Source organism: Pyxicephalus adspersus, chromosome 2, assembly GCF_032062135.1.
Source record: "Pyxicephalus adspersus chromosome 2, UCB_Pads_2.0, whole genome shotgun sequence".
NCBI classification, from domain to species: Eukaryota; Metazoa; Chordata; class Amphibia; order Anura; family Pyxicephalidae; genus Pyxicephalus; species Pyxicephalus adspersus.
Genome location: NC_092859.1, coordinates 11,410,355 through 11,433,523, shown reverse-complemented (window position 1 = coordinate 11,433,523; position 23,169 = coordinate 11,410,355). Strand labels below are relative to the sequence as shown.

Here is a 23,169-nt window from a genome sequence, read left to right as displayed (position 1 = left end):
AGACAGGTTTCTCCTTGATGGTAAAGTACACAGCAGAAAACACTGTTGACAAAGTTGACAAAACTATAGGCAATTTCCAATCAATTATCAGTTTACATTTCCATAAATATTGATCAAGCAAGCCCTAGTTTTATTATAGTTTTATTAGATTTGATATTTTGATTTAATCTAATGGCCTGTGAGCTAATAGCTAATTTGAGGTGTAACTTTCTATTTTGTAATTTGTTCTGAAATGTCTTGGTTTTAAAAAGAAAAGAATCAGGAAAGGCTCTGGTTCGATTTACCCCTTACACAAATTACAATGCACTAAATATAAATTGTAGACTTATAATAAGTAAAGGCATGACATCAAAAAAAAGAGCATTGTAAAGACAAGTATTGAGTGGCACCTGTAGGAATCATCACAGAAAGTGCAGTGGTGGAAGCCGATTTTATGACCTTCCCACCGGTCCTCCTCCGATCACTGTCCCCGGATAGATGCTGGTGCCGAGCCCTACGCAGAACAAGGTCATTGGTGGCACGAGGGGAAGAGTCTGTGTCCTGGTGCCCCTGAGATTCTGAAGACTTGTCTCCTGGATGGTGGAGAAGGTCAGAAAAGTTAAGGCAGATAGAGTTTGTGTACATGAGTGGGTATTATAATGCAGGTCATGTTTGTCCATAGTCCTGATCACCAAAAGGAGGTAAGATAAAAGAGACAAAGACTGGGAATATGTTGACATGTGTGTTGTCTTTGTAATATAAGTATATGACATGTACAGTATGTTGTCCTTGTAATGGAAGTGTATGACATGTATGTTGTCCTTGTAATGGAAGTGTATGACATGTATGTTGTCCTTGTAATGGAAGTGTATGACATGTATGTTGTCCTTGTAATGGAAGTGTATGGCATGTATGTTGTCCTTGTTATGTAAGTGTATGACGTGCATGTTGTCCTTGGTATGTAAGTGTATGACATGCATGTTGTCCTTCTAATGGAAGTGTATGACATGTAAGTTGTCCATGTAATGGAAGTGTATGACATGTATGTTGTCCATGTAATAGAAGTGTATAATTGTCCTTTTGTTGTACAACATACAACATACAACATGTATGTTGTCCTTTTTAGGACAATTACAGTCACCCAGCTCCTGAGTATCCTATTACCGCCGTAATATCATATTACAGTCACCCAGCTGCTGAGTGTCTTATTACCCCTGTACCATCATATTACAGTCACCTGACTCCTGAGTGTCCTATTACCCCTGTATCATCATATTACAGTCACCCAGCTCATGAATGTCTTATAACCCCTGTACTATCATATTACAGTCACCCAGCTCCTGAGTGTCTTATTACCCCTGTAATATCATATTACAGTCACCCAGCTCCTGAGTGTCTTATTACCCCTGTAATATCATATTACAGTCACCCGGCTCCTGAGTGTCTTATTACCCCTGTAATATCATATTACAGTCACCCGGCTCCTGAGTGTCTTATTACCCCTGTAATATCATATTACAGTCGGAGCCATCCCCACCTTTCAACTATTACAAAGGAGTCTTGTTGTGCTTGCTGATCTTTTTAGTTTTAATTGAAATGACAGGTTTGGACGGATTAGCTCTTGAGTCATCTCAATATAGAAATTCCAAAGCCAAAATTCATTCTTCACAATTGCAAAAGGCTTATTTTATTTATATTATGCAGTACATGATATAGGTATGGGGATACCCCCTCCAAGTGATTGAGTTTTGGTGTTTTCGGTGAAGGCTACTGGTAATGCAACAACATACAAGGACATTTGTGACAAACATTTTACGGAAAGCCTTTCCCCAGCATGACCATGTCACCATGTACAAAGTCAGCTCCATAAGGATAAGGTGTGGTGGGTTTGGTGTGGAGGAACTCAAATTGTCTCTGTACAAAAGACTGACCTCAGTTCTCAATATCTGTCCGCACTTAAATCCCTACATACACAAAATCTTGTGGAAAGCCTTTCTAGTAGAATGGAGACTCTTAAATAGGGTTGACTCCATATCATTGGCCATGGTTTTGAAATGGGATGTCCAACAAGCTAAAATGAGTACGATAGTCAGGCGATCACAAACATCTGACCATATCTAATTTCAGGAAACAAGTCATTTACCTGATTCCAGCTCTCCAAGGGGGATTTTACTTTGGCCATGGTGAGTTCCACTGCTGCCCTTTACTCTGCTCTCTCCTTCCCCTTCCAGAGGGGCTACGAAGCGAGCAGTGTCCACCAGGGCAGAGAATCGGCGCCTTGCTGCTAATGGGGGGCTGGAGTCAGCATCCACCGAGTCCGAAAAATGTTTCCTAAAACAAGATGCATATTCTGTTACCTTTAGGTTGAATCAGCCAGGTTCTAAATAGTTGTGTATCATTGAATAGATTCTAAGCAATACAAAGGTATAGGTGAAATCCACCTACATTTCGGGAGATACTGTCCTCCAGCAGCGATCTCTCAGGGTCACACCTCCAAGGGTCTCCCTCTTGCTTGTCCTTTCGGATCTCTCTTGTTTGTTGCTGTCTTGGGGTGTAGAAGGGGTCTTCTGCTCTAGCTGTGAAAGCTGTTCCATACTGCTGTACACCTGGGTGTAATTAGGAAAATGAATATTATAAATAAATATAGCGTATAAAGACCAGTACAGTTATTAAATACAGAGAGCTTGTGCTGCCATCTGGGGGTCAAAAATAATAATACCCCAGTTGTCATGATGATCCTAAATAAATTAATGAGTACTACATCCATGAATTAGTATGCAGATTACCAGCTCTAAATGTACTCTGAGTTTTCTAACCTGCATGCCTTTTCCAGGTCAATGTCTTAATGTACTAAAATAGATAGGTAACTGTTATTTCCAGAAGGAAGTTTAGAAATTACACCCATTGTATTTTGAACAGTACAGTATATGTTTCTCTAAATGAGAAATACATATTACCAAATCCCTGGGACAAGGTTAGTTCTGCTGCGAGGGGTTTATATAGATAAGTCATGTCTGAAGATTACAATCTGAGGATAATTATAGGAACTAGAAGTGATTGTCAAAAATGGGTACACACATTGATTAAGGGATTGTAATACCATCCTTTACCTTTTTACTGTTGCTTATTACAGCTGAATCATAGGAAGTAAATTTACTTTAAATATGTATATATCAAAATAACAGAGCAAATGTGTAACTCAAGACTATTATCAATAACTGCACTGTACATCTACAAAATATAAAATACCAACCTGTAACATATTATTATACTCACTTTACTGAAGCGTGGAGTGCAGGATGAGAACTGACGTATTTCCACAGAGTCTTCATCATTTGTATCATCCTCATCATAGGAGTTAATATGCTGATAACGATCTGATCGAGCTGAAGAGACAAAGGTAAGCTCCTGAGTCTCCTAATACCCCAGTAACATCATATTACAGTCACCCAGCTCCTGAGTGTCATATTACCCCTGTACCTTCATATTACAGTCACCCAGCTCCTGAGTGTCTTATTACTCCTGTACCATTATATTACAGTCACCCAGCTCCTGAGTGTCTTATTATCCCTGTAATATCATATTACAGTCACCCGGCTCCTGAGTGTCTTATTACCCCTGTACCATCATATTACAGTCACCCGGCTCCTGAGTGTCTTATTACCCCTGTAATATCATATTACAGTCACCCGGCTCCTGAGTGTCTTATTACCTCTGTAACATCATAATACTGTCACTCAACTCCTAAATGTTCTAATACCCCTGTAACATCATATTACAGTTACCTGGCTCCTGAGTGTTTAATAACCCCTATTACACCATAATAAATTAACTCCTTCTTCCCCCTTTTTTGCTACTCTGAGTTCTTTTTTCATACTCACTGTCAAAGTAGCTTGTGTCATCTTCAGCCTCTAGGTGAGGTATAAATTCAGCTTTTTGTCTCAGTAATCCATTCCAATCCAAGTCTGTAAAAAATTTGTGTGCTTTGACCTCAACAGCACCCCCTAGAATAACAATGAGAAAAAAACATTCAAATATTGTGTAGGTGTTTATGGTAAAAAATCGATAGATTGATTAGGAATAGACTCTTATCTGTGGGTATCTAGTGATAACCTAATCTCTCCAATCACTTTTAGTCGATGTGGCAGCTGTGCAATGGAAATCTTTATTTAGGGCTTTGGGGAGGAAACTGATTTACTAGGTGTGTGGATCTGTGAATGTGTATTACCTGTGCCAAGTCGGAGTAAGGGGTCTGTCTGCAAGAGGCTAGATATAAGAGTTTGGGCATCATTTGGAAGTGCTTCCTCCCCCTCCGGCCAGACTATCTCATCTGAAAAAGAAGAAAAATTGTGAATTACCAAGAGATTTAAGAGTTCCAGAGTACAACCTGAATCTAACAATTTAAACAACAACTCTATGTGAAGACCATCAAAAGTTCTATTCCCATGTCTAACCCTCACTCAATCTGTCGGACCACATTTAGATTTTTGACTGTTGTGCACTAAATATATGAAAAGCAGGAATATAGGATATACTCACCACTGATCACCTGACCAAACAGCTCTTCAGGGGTGTCACCAAAGAAAGGGACACAGCCCACAAGGAACTCATACAGGATAATACCCATTGCCCACCAATCCACAGGTTTTCCATAGCCCTGCCGCAAGATCACCTCTGGTGCAATGTATTCTGGGGTTCCACAAACCTTAGTTAATAGAAAAAAGTTTATGGTTAATTCCAATCTATTATAAAATAGGCCATTAAACAAGTCTTTTCCTCCCAATATGCCTGTCCCTTGCAATACAAGGTGAATCAGATAGGGAAAAGGTTTTCTGATATTGAGTCCCCAACCACAGGGTGATACAGGCAGGAGGAGTTGAATGATATGGAGTCTATCCCTCCCCCCATTGGGTGACCAAGACAGGAGCTATATGATATAGAGTTTGTCCCTCCTTCCAAGGGGTAAAGAAGACAATCTAATGTAACCTTTTATTATCACCTGTTTGTCCAGGAATTCTCTGGCCTCGCTCTCAATATGTCCCTCATATAAATTGGTGGTGTGATTCATAAGCCCCATTTTAGATAGGCCAAAATCTGTTAGCTTTATGTGACCCATGGAAGTAATTAAGAGACTGAGGTAAGAAAAAGAACAAAGACAAAGATTAGTAAAATAACTATTTATTGTTAACGAGAAAGACACAGAACAAACATGCTGCTAAATACCAATAGGGAAGCACAAAGTGTAGCATTGTGGGTATCACCTACTGGGCACAGGGTTTGTTGAGGGCACAGCTTTGAATATATGACCCTTGTGCCAATAGAAACATACATGTGTGTACGAGCGAGATCGTTGCCTTGGGCAATGTACTGTATATGTATAATAGGTGTGTGTGTAATGTCTGCTTTCAGTAGGTGTTGGTCACACTTCACATTTTGCATTGGGACCACTGGAGTTTTTCTACACCAATTCTTATATGCATGACAATATAAATACTTGTACACAGTGGCATATCAAGGCAAGGGCTTTGCAAGAGTGGGAAGCAGATAGGTGACCCAGGTTAATGATGCCCCTTCTGCACATTACCATTACATGGTAGTCCATGACTTGACAGCCCTGACATTTTTTTTCCACAACTTTAGTCCCTATTATTACTTAAAAATCATATAGACATATACAGTAGGGTAGGGGGTAGGGGTTAGGGGTATTAAAAAAATACTAATGTCCTGAGTGTCCAATATGCTTAATATGCAGCTGATGGTAATTTTTAATATACATGGTTATGATATATGTGCACACTTACTTGTCTGGTTTCAAATCCCGGTGAACTATTCCATAATTGTGCAGGTACTCCAAAGCCAATACAGTCTCAGCAAAATATAGGCGTGCCATCTCCAGTGGAAGGGCACCAATGTGCTTCAGCAGTGTGGCACAATCACCTCCTGCAAAGGATAACGCAGCATCATAAAGATAGTAGAAAAGCTTCATCCAGAAATTATTAAATAATAAAAACAAAACATAACATAACATGAACTTCTTGATAATGCACATATATAGTGAATAGAGGTATTTTTAACAGCAATAAAGTGAACTTTTTGCTTTGCATCACATGGCCAAAGCAACAGGTTCATTTTCAGCTTGAGCTGCTGAGTTTTGTGGACAAATGTTTGCGATAACTGTAAAATACATACACCTACTATCTCTAAATATGAATACAAAACATTAATGTGCAAAATTTATCTTCACCTGACCTAAAGTAAAAAAAATCTATTTGTGTATCAAAATTAATAAAAAAAAAAATGTGTCATAAATGTTATACATCACCCTTAAAGCACATCAAACTTTAGAGTAAAGATCTACTTTAACATTTGAGTAAAGCACTATAGAATGAGACCCACCTTCCACATACTCCATGACCATACAAAGATGCCGGCGGGTCTGGAAGGAGCAGAACATGCTGACCACAAAAGGGTTCTGTGCAAAAGTCAGGATGTCCCTCTCTACGAAGGCCTGATGGACCTGGTTCCTCAGAAGTAGGTTCTGCTTGTTGATTTTTTTCATAGCAAACCGTTGCCTGGTCTCCCGGTGTCGGACCAAATATACAGCTCTGTGAAGGGTGATGGGGATCGTACAATATTTATATCTTTCATTCAGAGGTTAGCCCTTACAGTAACACTCTGTATATTGAATATTTATAATGAACATAGATTTTAGCAAACATCATTGCATGTCCTAACCTCCTTGTGTGGGTATTAAGTAGTCCTTATCAATGCACTTGGTCAAATCTTACAGTAGGCATTCTCAAGCCATAACCCCAAGGTTAATCCAGAGGTTGCTTGGGGTTCCTCAAAGTGTGGCTGATTGACCTCAGATTTGATGATGGGGCCACTATCATATGGTAGAGCCAACTGAATGGCTTCAATAATGTTTTTAGTCATTTATTTTGGTGATTTTTTAGTCACCACTGTAAGGTGGCACTGGCAGGCAATTTAACAATCTTTTCTCCACTTACTTCTACAAAATTGGTTTTCATAAGGGTTACCCGAGACCTGAAAATTATTTTATGGGTTCCTCAGTGGTTGAAAAAGGCTGTCTTATGGAACACATTTTTAGTGGGAGATACTGTTTATAATCAATCACACGATTACCTTGGTGTTGTAATAGGAAGCATTGTTTCACTGGCATCTCTGTGCTTGTTCAATTTCTAGTTTGTGTAGTAAACCTAAGTACCATGGGGCTGATTCATGAAAACTGGAGAGAAGCACAAAGAGTTGGTGCCAACAGCAGCCAATCAGGTTTAGGAATTCAGGTTGGTCATTAGGGACAACAATTCCACATCTATTCTTGACTTAGTAAAGTGAGTAAAGCTAAACAATGATGGGTAAGGGGTATATTACTCTGTGATATGTTAGTTTTTACAATACAATAAATTAAACCTGAATAGTAAGTTTATTCCCTATTTTCAGTTTTTACTGAAGTTGGTTGGTGAGAAAGCCAATCAAACATGCAAGAATCTAAACAATCCAATGAAACTAAGAATCTAAACTACTGTATTTATCTGAAAAGGACAAAGCTTGGGCCAGCTTACATAATGGCTGCCTTCCCTGTTGTCTGACAAAATTAGGCTTCATATACTCATAGTGATATGCTAGAATGAAAATGTTGACCATGTGATGTTGAGCTAGTTAGAGTTGATCCAGTGTATATCAGCCCTATAAAAGCTAAAACTGGATTGGTTGCTAAAGAAAACACTTTCACTTTTTTATCCCTCCATTTCTTCAAGCTACTTCTGATTAACCATAGAATTGTAGTTATCAATGAATAGTGACCCCAAACTGTTCATTGACTGTGTTTTATTAATTGTAGTGTTGTATCAGAACAGAATCACTTACCCGTAGGCCCCATTGCTAATCAATTTAATGGTTTCAAAGTCGCTTTCTTCTGGTGGTCTTATATGCTTTGAGGCTGCACTTCCTTTACCCTAAAAAGAAGCCCACAGAGAACCCCAAGGTAAATCCACTAAAGGAGACTGAAATATGTGCAAGAAAAGAGAAGAAGACTGGAAAATTACTAAAGGCCTTTCCTAGGTGACAAAAAAAGAAAAATCTACAATAGCACCATCTGTAGGTGAAACCTGATATCATGGTTTGGCCATCCACGTACAGTGCTTTGAAAATATGGTCACAAAAGGTTCATAAGGTCCCTTGGCTTTCATACTTGGGAGGGAGGGGGGAGTTTACTGCAATATATTTTTAAACCATGAATTCCACAAATTAAAAAGGGGATTGATGTCAGTCTCACCTCTCCAGTGTCCTCACTGTCTGGTGTGTGTGTCTCCACCGTGAGTGGCTCCTCAGCAGCTACAACCTCTGTGCAAATACAGCAGCAAATTCAGAGTTAGTTCTTTCTTTTCATTACATTAGCAGCAACCCAATGCAACCAAACTCAGACAAGGAGACCACATAGCAAGTGATTTTAACACTGTTGTGAGTCATTGTGCAGTACCTCTGCTTTATCTTTTACCCAATTTCTTGGCATACTATGGACTGGAATGGACTGGCATATAGGAAGTACCAGTTTTCTCATCACCACTAATGAGAATGTGGACTGGCAATTAAAGAATGAGCAGATAGTGATACATATAGGCCTAGAAATATCTGTGGAATATAGCTCAGACCAAATTCTAATTGTAAGCATGAAGCGCATTAGGCTGGTATCTGTTTCATCATCTGTTTTGTGTTTGCGCCTATCTAGGAGCTCATTGAGAGTGATTTGTCATTAGCTGGGAGGATAGTATACTCCTTTCTGTTGCTGTGAGCCTTCACTGTTCTGGTGTTTCCAGCTCCAAAACCCCTAGATCAGTGTTTCTTAACCAGGGTTCCTCCAGAGGTTGCTAGGAGTTCCCTGAATAATGAGAAATTTGTGACTTTTAGGTCAGTTCAGTGGACACCAAATATCTGTAAGGGTACCATTCTTCCCACTGATTAGCAATGTAAGAGGCATTCTTCCTATTGACCACCACACAAATGTACTGTGAATTGTGGATGTAATAATAATGGTAGGGGTTCCCTGAATAACTAGAAGTTATCTTAAGGGGTTCCTTCATGTTAAGAGGTTGAGAAACACTGCCCTAGACACATGCAACAGTCTGCAATTGCTCAGGCCCCTCTCCAGTCCACTTTAAATCCAAGGGTAGCATACCTGGGAAAGGGTCCCTGGTAAGTCCCAGCTGACGAAGAATATACTGGGGTATGTCCTTCTTCAAATTGCCTTCCTTAACTTGATCTTCAGCTGCCTCCAGTAAGTGGTAAAACTCCTCAGGGTTAAACTCCTAAAAACAGCATATACATCAAATAGAACCAAACAGATACACTTTTTCATGTCTCTACTAATGTTGGTGTTCGAATTCGGGTTGTCCTTATATTCGACCCGAATATGGCTGTTCGAATTTGAATAGACCCGACCCGAAAAACACGCTATTCGACGGTAAAAATTCGGGGGGAAAATGTAAAAAGTTTGTTTAAAAAAAAAAAAATTAAAGTAATTTATTAAATGTTTGTAAAACTAACTTTTTTTTTTACAGGTTATGATATTATGATTCCCCCGTGGGAATCCTTTCATTGCGGGATGTCCGGGCACTATAGGTGATGAATGGGGACTCCAGGAACACATAGTACAGCACTGCAACAGCGATCGCTGTTACCATGCTGTGCTACTACTATGTGTTCTTGGATAAAGTTTCTCTATCCAAGAACTATAGGTGATGAATGGGGGCTGTTGCAGTGTTGTACTATGGGTTCTTGAATAGATAAACTCTATCCAAGAACACACACAACTAGTAAAGGGCTGCAAGAGCAATCTGATTGCTCTCGCAGCCCTTAAAAGATCCTAAAAAAAACCTGAATTCTTGCACTATTGACTTCAATGGTGTTCGAATTCGGCATTCGATCTCCCAGACAATTTCTCACTATTCAATCGAGTCGAATCGAATAGTGAGATATTCAACCAACACTAGTCTCTACTTAAAGACATACACAGTAGGTAACCTTCCTTCTTTATAGGCTTTGTATTGATATTCTCAGTAAATGTAGAATGTAAATTATTATTATCACTGTCTATAGCTTTGTATCTGAACAGACAAGTCTGCATTATTTTCGGGTTTTAATTCTACACAGTGATGGGACAACCACTGGACAACTGTCCAAACAGATGCTATGGGACCTATAAGCCGTGTACTCAACCATGGGCAATTATGGGGCGTGGGGGGTGTAAATATGTTATGGCCTTTATCATGTATACTGGACCAAAGAAGACATGATTTAATGAAAAAAAAGGCAGGACAATGAATTGCGGTGAAGCACATGGGTTTTAGCAAAATTGCTAATACCTATAAAAATATTAAAGGTGGGGTTTGTATACATCAGCTCTAGCGTGCCTGTGTTTCTAGGAAAATAACCTACACACCAGACATTCCAGCAGACGAGCTGGCCGAGAGATGATAATGAGTAGATTCTTCATTAGCTGGGCGATGAAAGCCACCTCAGATCCTTCAGATCGTTCCACGGCCTGCAAAAGGGAAGTATGGTTATGTGACAGTAAACTCACTTCAAAAGTCCTAAATGTCTGATAGCAAATGAAGCTGCAGGCTGTAATGATATTAGCCCACCAAGTACAGACTAAAACACTATGATAATTACATCTAGTAGTAATTTGTCCAAGTTATCCTGAAGCTGATAGAAGTAGGTACTGGTGATCATTCCCTCTGTGCTCCGGGTCAAGCAGTCCCTGGCCAGTTCAACAATCTGGTGGTGGATGAAGTTTAGGACCCCGTCGGCCAACGGTAGAACATTCTCTGGAGAGAAGTTGGAGATGAACACCCTGAGTCGATCCTCCATCTGTGCTGTGGCCTGAGAAGACCAAATTTGACCATGTCATTGGGTAGAAATGACTTTAAAAGACATCAAACCATGGCCACTATTAGTTCTATAGATATATTAGTGAACGTCTTATGTAATGTGTAACTAAACAATGTGCTTACCTTAGGGAATCTCTCCTTATAGACATGGTTCATCATTACTATCTCATTGTCGTAAGATGAAGGTGACCGGCCAGGGCTGGAAAAGAATAGACAGTGTCACCAAGTATTTGTCAATGTTCCCCTGAGGCAGCCAAAATGGCTCTGAATTATTAACTATATTCCTTCACACAGTAAATGCATGCTTACATTCACAGATCCTCAGCAGAAAATTATTGTTTTAGACCAGGCCCTTGGATGACTTAGTAGGGAAAAATATTTACTTCTTCATGGAATGTGTGGGATGCAAGATGTGATTGCGTTGGAGTGCTTCTGCATCTCTCATATGATCTCTTCTACCATCCTCTGAAGCTTAAACTCCTACAGTATGTGCTATTTTGTTTGTTTTGAATGTAGTGATAAAAGATTAATAAAATCTTTCAGAATATTTGTGTCATCATTCAGGAGAATTTTTCGTCAGTCTCTAAGTGAAATATATTGGAAAATTCCACAAAGTAAGGATGAATTTCTATTTGAGATGAGATTATAAATTTAAAAAGGGTTGTGATTCTTCCTGAAACAGAAAATAAAAAGTTTCGTCCTAAATATAAGAATAGACAGCACCCACTGGAACTGGTTCTGATGACATGGTAGAGCGAGTGATAAAGGTTACCCATGTCACATAAGATAAACGCAAACACGGAGAACACATTTCAGAGTCTCTTTCATTGCCAACTTTGTGCAGTGAAACAAAGCAGATACCACCCAAAATTACCCTAATCTCACCTAAAAATTTCCAGATTCTACTCTGTGATTAAAGCTACATCCTCCGGAGCTTGGAACATTTCTGGGCAATCCAATTGAAATGTATATTGGATTGACTCTGATATAAATAGCTCCCTCATATATCCAGCAGTCTAGTAAATTGCTGATGATAAAACTAGCACAAGAGTCAGACTGGCATACAGTGACAAAGCAATCATATAATTCCCAGTCCTGATGCTGCTATAACAGCGTTCTTCGCCCTGTGCCAACCTGTAGGCTTTGTTAGTTAAATTGCCTAAAAGAAGACAGGACTGTTCCTAATGCCTATAACAAAACAAAATTTTCCCTTTCTGTGTTCCATAAAGAACAATATGAGATAATCTGGTTGGATATAGAAAGCACAAACTGTCCTTCAAAAGACCACATGATTCTAGTCTTGAAGTCTTCTTCAATACAAATGCAGTTACTTAGTAGGTGTAGCTAACATCCATTCAGAATTGTTTGTTCACTACTGTGCAGTGAAATCTGATTGATTGGTTTTTGGTAGGTAAACTTGGTAGCTTTGCACTATCATGTTAAGGGAAGGTAAAGATAAGAAAAACAGAGCACCAGAAACCTGTATGTTTTTGGTTAAACTCAAAGCATCACAAATTGGAGCGTTTGGAGTGGTCCTTTTATTTGCTACCTTTAAAGATCATTGGGCAGCATTAGAAGTGCACCCAAAATGCATGCTATTGCTTATCAGGACAAGTCAGGTTGAAGCAGTTCAAAACTTAAGTAGCTGTATGTTATTTCTCATACAGTTCAATGACCCCAAAGGTACAAGTGCCATTCAGACCCCAATGCTGGTCCCTTGAGTACAGCCAAACAATGGTCCAGCTATACTTACCCTAAAAAAGCTTGCAAAGGTGCATTGACAGGACAGAGATACAAAATAATAAGATCTTAGAGCTGAACAACATTTTGAAACCACAAACTGACCTCAAACTTCGAGACCGGGGTCTTACTGCAGGTGACCTTCGACCTTCATCATCAGGGATACTCTCCGTGCTGCCAAAATGCTTGGAGAGGAAGTGAAGCTCATCCAGGGTGGGCTGGAATGGGAGCTGGTGTAGACGTTCCTGAGATGATGAGGAGGACTTCAAAGAAAGATAAAAAGAAGAAAATAAGGAACCAAAAGAACCAGTTGAAACCCAGTTTCAATGCATAATATTAGGAGTGTGGTGATAGGATCTTTCAGACACTATCTCCTACTATTGGATAACTTCAGACTGCTATTGCTTTTCTAAAACTGGAAGTTGTTTGGCTGTCAAGATTTCAGAAACCCCATTTTATACCAGGTGTTCTTTTGGTTGGTTTCCATGACCTGTCATCATATTTCAGATCTCTGGTGCCTGGTAGAAGTGAGCTTTGTCATATTTAGAAGAGCTACCTACTGACCAGCCCTGCTCTGGATATTGATGTGGTCTCCGACTGATCATGTGACTTGCTGCCATTGCTGTGTTTGTGTGCTAAGAACTGAACCTGGAAGTAAAAATGTGAGCAAAAGGTTAGACATTAGGTCTCCTTTAAAAGTATTATATTACTCACTGACACAGTGGAACTTGGGGTATTTGTTCCATATCCTGATGATGGTAGGGAGGCAAGGGACCAGCGGCGGCCATCTGTCCGGCTGAAAGAATAAAAGTATTTATCCTTAAATTACTGAAAGACAATACACCTAGAGCTTATTAGAAATAGATGGCTAGTTTTACAAAAACAAATACACAGATTATCCAGAAACGCTACGCCAGGCAAATAGCTAATTACGGAGTTCAAATACATCCACAATTACCTTCCAATTCTTATGAATGAAACATCCTGGCCAGATAGCATAGTCAGGTGGATGACCTGAATTTTCCTTGACCAAAGTCTTTCCTGATTTATCCATTTATACACCACATCATGTTATAATTCATAACTAAATTTTTTCTTAAAAATGCCCTGAAACATTTTTTTCATCAATAAAAATGCTGCTTGCTGCTCTTCCACTCCAGTACTCTATGATGGCCGAGCTGAGTAACAGTCACTTGTATTCCAGAGAAAGTGAAGGTGTTTGACCACATTATTATAGTATTATATTACTGAAAGAACTTAGTCTAACTCTAACTACTATTAAAATGAAAATTGTGGACAATTTCTACAAGGCTTTCTAACAGGTTAGTCACTCACCCTGTGCCTGCTAATTGAACAACACAGGGGTCTGGTGAAGGCATCTCTTTGCTCATCTCCTGTCCCATCAGTAAGCTTACAGTTTTAGAAGTAAATCCATAATATTTCACAGCTCCGACCCTCCTTTTACCTTGTTTTACCTTTTTACTTTTTTTACTTAATACATAGCTAAATTAAAAAGGATTGTCTGCCTGGAGACCAGCATTTCATGTTATTGTTACCTATATATAATCTGCATACATTTTTTCCCCCAGGGGTTGTGCTGCAAGACTGCCAATTATAATAAAAATAGTGTGTTTTCAGCAGAACGTTTGTTGTGTGTATAAAGGGTTGTTATGTGTACAGATCACTATCTGAAAGAGCGAGGAGCAAGAAGTATACAGCACAGTGAAAAAGAAAATCATTATATTAATTAATATTATCAAAAACATTTTTAAATGCAAGGTTGTGTCCCAAAACTGTCCAGGGATTACACTGCGCAAAGCAAAAGCAAAACGTGTAAAAGCTTTTCCTACTTTTTTTTAGCATTGGTCACATGTTTAAAAGCCTAGGCATTTGGTCATGTGATCATAAAGAGGTGCACTGCCAAACCTCACTTTTTCTCATACCCATAGGTGGGGATCATGTGCTTTGAATGCCTAGGCTCGTGATCCTAAAGGGGAGGAGCACCAATTCTGAACTCATACCCATAAGTAGAGATCATATAGGTCTCAACACATGTGTCCAGCAATAAAGGATGTTTATGCAGCCCTTAATCCAGGAAGGTATTTTTCATATCATGTTTTATCCATCAGCATCAAAGATTTAACAAAAAAATGAAACTTTGAAACAAATTGTCCATTTGAAAACCAACCAGAGCAGAGAGCAAAGAATCGCTGTAATACTGTATTGTAAGTAGTACACTCTATACTAAATTTACATAAAAGTATAACTCCACTATAACCATAAAATATATTATTTATAGATGTCCCATCAGCAATCTCCATTCTGTTTAAGACACTTTAATACTGTATTATCCACCTGATTATGTGTAATCTCAAGTGGTTAAGTCTTCCCCACTCACAGACCATTTTTAATAGACCGAGCCATTGAGTGTCCTTGTGTCTGTAATGGTGACCTTAACGAGAACTGTCCAGTGAATTTACTATATAGACCATTCATACATCGGCGCCTGTACTCAGGGGAGAAAAAATCCATTTATTCTTTTCTCATTACTAATCTCCCCAGTGCCCCTATTAGTATAGACGGCCTTCTCTGCACTCCTTTTAGTTTCACAACATTATTTCAAGGGTTCCCCCATGGTAAAAAGCTAGAGAGACCTACTCTCATGAGGAGCAAGACTATGTCATCCTCTCTAGAGTATACTGTAAAACTCTTTTAATACAATGATCCTTCAGCTAAGAGAGTTGCAGTCTGATTCTCCCGTGTGCTGCCAGTGCACCCCAAAGCAACATCCGGTATTTTTCATTTTAAAAAATACCTTTTTGTGCAATCATCAAGCTATCTGGAGAGGATGCAGTGTTCTTTTCCTGCTCCAGTGGCAAGAAGCTGGCATTCATAGAACTACTGTAATAACATGTGAGTGCTCTATTGGAGTACTGTGATGATGTACCAATTAGAGCAGATTTTCTCAAACTTTTGTACCCCGGAGGAACCCCTCAAGTAATTTACAAGTCTCTAGGAACCCCTGCTAAACCAATACATTGGGCGTCAGTGAGTAAAATACCCCTTCCAATAGTTGACATTTAGAAAGAATGTTTCCTTGACAGTGGCTTTTTGAATGCCACCCTTAAAGACAGCTAAATCTCGGGTGTCATGTTGGCTCAAGAATTATGCAGGCAGCAAATGGAAGGTCAATTATTCACAACTCAAGGAACCCCTGACAAGCTCTGGAGGAACCGTGGTTGAAAATGGCTTCTCTGTAGGGATGTGTTAATGACAGCCTGGACAAAATGAGAAAATGACATCCAACCTCAAAAAAAACGCTGGTGCTAGACCAAGGAGGAGGTGTCATCACTGAAGCATAAAAAGTTAAGAAAAACTTTATTTTTTTAATGGGGCTAAGAACAAAAAAAACTGTTATGTTTTAAAGTCCCTTCTCTGATTTTTACAATCTTTTCAATGCTAGAAATAAGCCAAATAGGCTTTGTTTACAGCCATTTAAAGATATTGCCCAGGGGGAATAAATGTTGCAATGTGTTTACATGGAATCAGTTTTAGGCACTTTCATTTCTGTTCTGCACCTTTTGTTGACAATATTTCAACCCTATTATAAGTTTAGTGAACAGCAACATGTGAAAGGAACTTGTTTTTGTTATTTCATCATGCGTTAAATCCTGTTCTGGTTCCTGTTCCACATTTTATTTAAAATTAAAATATGTAAAAAGCTCTGCGATCTTTGACAATAGCGTGTGAAAAAAAAAATAATTTCCAGTTTTCCATAAATTATATTAACTTTATAGATTTCCTGTTTTTACTGTTCCAGCAGTAGCAGTTATTTTCAGGGTAATTAAAATCTCCCGTTACGGCCACTGCCCCAACTTCTGCAGCCCTTTCTATATGTGTCTAAGTACTTGAGGTAACACACTTACCATACTACTATGCTTAATGTACTAATAATTAAAGCCCCGCTCTAGTTTGGGACACCAGTAAATCCCCCTATCCTTCTCCTTAAATATACAATTTTTAGGGAAATATGAGTTGAAAAACTATAGAATCTGATGGTCTCTGGGTTTAATACATTGTGATTAAGACTTTGCTTGTCATTGAATCAACCTGGCAGCCTGAAAGTTAGCATTTTTGAGAGAGGTTACCTAATTTAGAAGTAATTTTCTATAGCATTGGTTTTCATCAAAAGATATATAAAGTCCAAACTCAATAGATAGTTGTCTCCTCTAATTCTATTCTGGTGACAACTTTTGGATTTGGATTTTGGATTTACACTCACTTTTAGTCCTGGTGACAGTGGTCAAGTCAACAAATACCCTTTATTAGGCTCACCATCAGGAACCTATTGCCCTGGCAAAAGAATAAGTAGTACACTACTGGCACCAGTCAAGTGACCCCATACCAAGACACTGGTCACATGATGAAAGCTCAAAGAGTAAAGTCAGGGTTTAAGCAGATATGCAAACAGGTTAGCCATGTCCAATGTCCTGTCACTTTGGCTAAGATCACATGGCCAAAGCCTTGACAGCCAGCCATATTGCTGGCACCACATGGACCCAGAAGCTGCAAAAGTACCATAATGTTCTTTTTTACCATTGATATCATTTCATAACTGATTTATCCGTTTTATAAGTGAGTGTTAGCTCATACAATATTATCAAGCTTGCTTATATTTCTTCATATTATATACATTAGTATGAGGGGGTTCTATAACACACTTCCAGTCCTAGGGTGTCAATGCTGCTCCTCCATAGATACAGTGAAATGAATGAGCATTATCATTCTAGGACAGGAAATATGTTACTGACAGATTCGCCAGGAGAAAATTAGGGATCATACATATACATGTTTAATGCTCTTTTTCTGCAGTGTGTAATTCATACATGAATAAACAATCTTTAAATGTGAATATAAAAATCTAGCTGTAAAGAAAGGCGTGAATGTTATGTTACCTGCGTGATGATGCAAAGGAGAAATGGGCAGCGGCACTAGGAGAGAAATTCCGAGGACTGTCCATAGGGCTTCCCCCTAAATGTGAAAAAAAGGTAAAGATGGTTAAACTAAAGATGAACCTATGTTTTGCTCATCCTAGTTCCTTCCATTCCCTCATCAACATGCAAATTACAAAGAAGACCTTGTGCTGACCCTGCGTAGTACATGTTACCTCTGGAGTTCCGTTACTGTTCTCTGTTCCATTATTTGGCCATAAGTATATGAAAAACCCTCCACATTTTTAGGTGTTTCCAAGTGAAGGGTACGATTAAAAATAGAACCTTCATAGATATTTTAGATACTTGTGACTTCCATCCTTGTGGCAATAGTTTGGGGAAGAACCTTTTCTGTTCCATTATGCCTGTGCCATTGTGTACAATGACAACTCCATAAAGACATAAAACTGGTGTAGAGGAACTTAAGAGGCCTCTACAGAGCTCAGACTTTAATGCTTCTGAACACTTTTGGGATGAGTTGGGATGCCAACTACAATTCAAATGTTCTCATCCAACATCAGTGCTTAATGGCACAAATGCTTTTTTTTTCTCTGAATGGGCACAGATATCCTTAAGCTAGGCACACTTCCAATAATTAACATTAGGAAACAAACGATTACGACCCATCAACGATTATATTTGAACGATCGTATTGTGCACAATTCTGTACATGCTGTACCGATACGCTTGTTCAAATATAACCCACCAATAGTGTACACACGCTGGATACAATCGTTTGAACGATGCAGGAAGTGACATGTAAAGGAGAAAGTGTATTGCAGAAACATGCACGATCACTGAACGACCGTACACACGATAGATAGCGAACAATCGTCGGCCAATCAGATCCGCGGTCGTTCATTTCCAAGGACAATCCTCGTTCGTTGGCGCCGTTGGTCACCTTTTTTTGTGAACGATTTTCGGCCAATTGGTCGTTTGTCCTTCATTTCCAACAATAATTATTGGAGGTGTGTACGCAGCCTTAGAGATGTCCCATAGTAGAAACCTCGCTATAGCTAAAAAAAAGGGAAAGGGGGCTCCATAATAAAATCCATATTCTTTAGATTGAGACCACCATCAAATTTTAACAATATTTGTATATATCCCATTGGCAATTTGCTGAATTATTTAGTTGTTCTTTGCTGTTTCTACACACACTAAAGACAGGGGACATTACAGTATTTTAATATGTACTTCTTGGCATAGGAGGGTTGCGACTGCTGACCTCTCTATAAAAATACTAGTTTCCTGGCTGATATGTAAACCCAAAGGCATACTACCATTGACCAGAAACAAATATGCAGATCAGAGAGTGGCAATTGGCTTAAGATGTACTGAAACAAGCTGAACAGCCAGGGCAGTAACATGTTCAGAAGAATATTAAACCAGCGTTAGTTAAGGAAAACTGAATAAAGACAAACCTCCTCTTGGGCATGATTGTTGTTTAAGGTCAATGACTTATGGAACTGGAACTAAAACAACCAGTATTTTTCAAGTGAAAGGGCAGCAGTGGTAACCTCCATGTTTCGATCATAAATATTTACCTTTATAACTTGTATGTGTGGATTCAGGTATTACAGTACCAGTTCCAGATTGGTGGTTCCATGGAACCCTCGGGGTCCTCCAGGGGTTCCTTGAGCAATGAGCAATTTGTGACATTCTTCCCAATTGCCAGCAATGTAAGAGGCTTTCTTCCCACTGACCACCACTCTAATGCACTGAACTGTGGATATAGTAATTATAGCAGGGGTTCCCTAGGACCTGAGAATTATTTCAAGGGTTCTCCCATGTTAAAAAGGTTGGGAAAGGCTGGGTTAAGGTATACATGGTCTATCACCTCAATTTTACAAATTTTCCAGCTCAGCCTACTTGTTCTGGGTCACGTACTTCAAAAAATGTTAAAGCTGCTGCATCAGCATGACAAAAAGCATTTTCAAAAGGAGGTCATCAACTTTATTTCTCTGATAGCAGGTAACATTATAACATTTATTTAATAAATGGTATCTGTAGCAATTTTATATCTTAGATTAATTTTGTGGCACAGTTGGAGTTCTTGGAATGGCCTGGTGTACTGAAGCTAAGCCGATAAAGATAACTACCCTTGGTTCTACATATGCATCACTGAGCACAATATCAATTGTCACTGGTGCATACCTTTAATTGGCCTTTTTTTCCAAAGTGCTTACCTATGTGCCCCGGCAGAGGTGAATGTGGCCGGGGGAGCGTGGGGGAACTGCTGCTTGTCAGGATCAAGCTTTTCCTGTTGCTGCTTCTGCAACTGCAAAACACAAAGACAAACGCACAATAAGAATATGCATATGATTTAGAAGAACAGGTACACTTTATTTGCACAGGAAAAGATGGCCTGAGACATCCTCTAATGGACAAACATCGCCTAGAGATCAGTGTAGACAACGAGTCTGGAATCTGAGACAAGACGGCTCAGCTGGCAGATAAGAGAGGCGGCGTGACACCTCTAGGGAGAGCATTACATGTACAGACACACACGTGTGCTACACAGAACATACAACCCCAGACAGACACTCCTGAATAATACATGATGTATGTGCTGCCTACCTACTTCATTCCGGCTGACATACTTTCGCTAATAGAGTGTCAGCTCTAAAAAAAAGATCTGAACCCCTTGATTACACTTATTTCATACACTAATTCCATAGTTATTATTTCATTTAATATAGTAAAATATCTAGAAAATGTGTGAGTCAGCTTTTACTTATGATTCACACATTTTCTAATTGAATTCGGTGTGAAAAATGTGTAGATGTTGGGTAAAAGTTGTGTAAATACATTTATAATATTATAATTCATAACCTTTATTATAAAGCACCAACATATAACACAGTGCTGTACAATACATAGGGGTTGCAGATGACAAACCTGCATACTAGACAATTACAAACAACAACACAAGAGGAGAGGAGGACCCTGCCCAATACAAGACCCCAAATAGTTTCTATTTATGCATTAATATTTGAAATCCCCTTCATTCCTATTTGGCTAGCTTATATTTGTGGCAGCTTGGCATACTGTATGTACAATATAAGGCAATTTGTAATGTGCTTTTATGAATGTCAAGCAATGTCACTGAAATGATTGATCATCACACAAAAACACACATATAATTCCTTTTCACGTCTCATTCAGATCTTTGATTCTTTTGATTTTATGATTTGTTATTGTGCATTATTGAGCGGCGTGTGACATGTTGACGTGCATTGTGCTACGGTAACTTATTCATTTTGCGTAGGCTGTCAAAACACAAGAATGGGCCGAATAATGACACGCAGCTTTTTTTGTGATGCAGAGCACCAGAGTGCACTGTACTGCTTTACCAAAGAAATAACACACACATATATATTTATGTATAAAAGAATCATAAAGTGGATTGTGGTAAATACACCAACTTCATTACATAAAGGGCCATGTCTCTGGCACCTTCCTTCATGGCCAAGTTTTAACTCCATTACTGGTCAAGGTAAACCTTTACCCCAGGTTTAAGAGGCCATGTATGCAGTGCAAAAAAAAAAGTTTGCATTTTTTTATTTAATAAAAATTTTTGCATGAATTTGATAGTTGAAACAGTGGAGAATATGTACAGGAAAAGAGTGTGGAGGATATATTGAAACAATACGTAAAGGAAAGGCGGATGGAGGGTATTGGGGGACAGTACTGCAGAGATGATGACTGGACAGTGCAGAATGGTACTGCAGAGGGCTTTGTGAGGCATTATGTGATATCAAGGACTGAAGAGGGTATGATAGGACAGTATGGGTAGGAGAGGAATGTGGAGGACAAAGGACAATGAATAGAATGTGTAGGAGAGAAGTGCAGAAGGTATATGGAGACAGTATATGTAAGGGAGGAGTATGGAGGATATGACAGGACAATATGTGCAGAAGAGACAAGGGGACAGTATAACAAAGAATAGTATATACAGAAGAGGAATGTAGAATATTACAAGAGAGTATATATATAGGAAAAGAGTGCAGAGGGTAGAACAGGGCCAGTATGAACAGGAAAGGAGTGTGGAGGGTATGACATATAGCAGTATCTGCAGAATAGGAGAGAGGATATGACAGGACTGTATGTGCAGAAGAGAAATTGGGAAAGTATGACAAAGAATAGTATATGTAAAGGAGGACAGGACATAACAGAATGTATAGGAGGGGAGCACAAAGGGTATAACAGGGTCAGTATGTGCAGGGAAGGAATGCAGAGGGTATCACAGAGAGTGGTACATGCAGGGGAGAAGTGGAGGATATAAATGTAGTAACATTTGCAGGAGAGGAATGCAGAAGCTATGATGGTGGTTAGGATATGAAGGACACAAGTGCAGTAGGTATGACAGAGGACAATATATGCAGGAAATGATTGTGGAGGATATGCCTGTGGTCAGAATGTACAGAAGTGGAGTGCAATGGGTATGACAGTGGGCATGAGAAAAGAAGACAACTTTTCACACATGTAGGTAAAAAAAAAACACTCCTTGTATCTATTTTGGCAGACCATGAAGAATTAATATGCATAAAAAGATTATATAAAATACAGATGCAATAAATTAGAGAATAATGTTGCAAAACACTTTTCTATGTACATCAGACCTAGAAGAGAAACAATTAGGAAAAGAGAAATAAAGAGATTTGGTTCCAAATGGGAGTCAGTTGAAAGTTGTTTCTACAGATATAAATGATGCATCATTCTGAGTGGCAATGTCACGTCTACCGGAGGCTCCCAACATTACCAATCGTGACCACCACTGTTCCCTCTGATAAGCCTTGGTTGGCTTCCAATGCCACTCTCTACTGACATAGAATTCTCTGAAGCTACCACTGAGGGCAATTGGATCATACATGAACAAAGACTGACCTCCCCAGTCTATTGACAGACTTACAAAAACCAAAACCTTCCCAGAACCAAACCTACACTGATATCTGAAACAACACAGCTCAGTACCTACAATTCATTTGTGATGCCATTATTAGTTTTAAAGTGCTGAATGAGTCTCTAATCTGTAGGGATTACTCAGGAATGGTGACAGCTTGGGTAATGAACCCCCTTAGGCTATTCATGTTTATTGGCTACAATTATCGTCACAGCAATTGGAGATGTTAGGAGTCCCTTATAATATATACAAATTGCACCATGTGGAAGTGGAGCTTTGGGCCATCAAGAGCAACTGCAACTCCTATTATGGATCACTTGAATTATAAAGAAAACAGTGAAAATTAAAAGTATTTTTTAACCTAGAATATATTATAAACTATATTTTTAGGCCTAAGATGTTTTCTCTAAAATGTGTGGTTAATTAAAGCAGACCTCGAATCACACGTTCCCTTTCAGCAGCCACAAATCTCCTGCTTTGCTTATATCATTTTCTTTCTGAGCCGGCAGAGTGCAGATTTGCGCCTGTGTTAGCCCGCAGGGTAGAATTTTATGGGCTGCCTGTGCATTAGCTCATCGACTGGCCTCCCATTATGGTTTGATGTTGAAATATCAGGTTTTGATAGCTGCTTGAGTGTTAACCC

The 23,169-nt window shown here is 39.1% G+C and overlaps 1 protein-coding gene across 3 annotated transcripts in view; it reads right to left on the bottom strand.

Moving 5' to 3' along the window:
* The window catches only part of MAST1 (microtubule associated serine/threonine kinase 1), a 50,337-nt gene that overhangs the window by 9,146 nt on the left and 18,022 nt on the right, over positions 1–23,169 (bottom strand). For 2 of the 3 annotated variants that reach the window (XM_072399497.1, XM_072399498.1), the window contains 20 exons: positions 19,810–19,901; positions 17,588–17,663; positions 13,347–13,428; positions 12,738–12,895; positions 11,016–11,091; positions 10,675–10,884; positions 10,442–10,543; positions 9,179–9,308; positions 8,279–8,346; positions 7,870–7,958; positions 6,376–6,584; positions 5,781–5,919; positions 4,979–5,111; positions 4,519–4,684; positions 4,208–4,309; positions 3,861–3,983; positions 3,256–3,365; positions 2,425–2,585; positions 2,123–2,310; positions 390–572 (listed from right to left, as the gene is read on the bottom strand). In XM_072399497.1, coding sequence (XP_072255598.1) covers positions 390–572; positions 2,123–2,310; positions 2,425–2,585; positions 3,256–3,365; positions 3,861–3,983; positions 4,208–4,309; positions 4,519–4,684; positions 4,979–5,111; positions 5,781–5,919; positions 6,376–6,584; positions 7,870–7,958; positions 8,279–8,346; positions 9,179–9,308; positions 10,442–10,543; positions 10,675–10,884; positions 11,016–11,091; positions 12,738–12,895; positions 13,347–13,428; positions 17,588–17,663; positions 19,810–19,901 — 2,597 coding nt within the window. Of the gene's footprint in view, positions 1–389; positions 573–2,122; positions 2,311–2,424; positions 2,586–3,255; positions 3,366–3,860; positions 3,984–4,207; positions 4,310–4,518; positions 4,685–4,978; positions 5,112–5,780; positions 5,920–6,375; positions 6,585–7,125; positions 7,810–7,869; positions 7,959–8,278; positions 8,347–9,178; positions 9,309–10,441; positions 10,544–10,674; positions 10,885–11,015; positions 11,092–12,737; positions 12,896–13,346; positions 13,429–17,587; positions 17,664–19,809; positions 19,902–23,169 lie in introns of those variants that run through there. The other variant, XM_072399499.1, reaches the window with a different exon arrangement.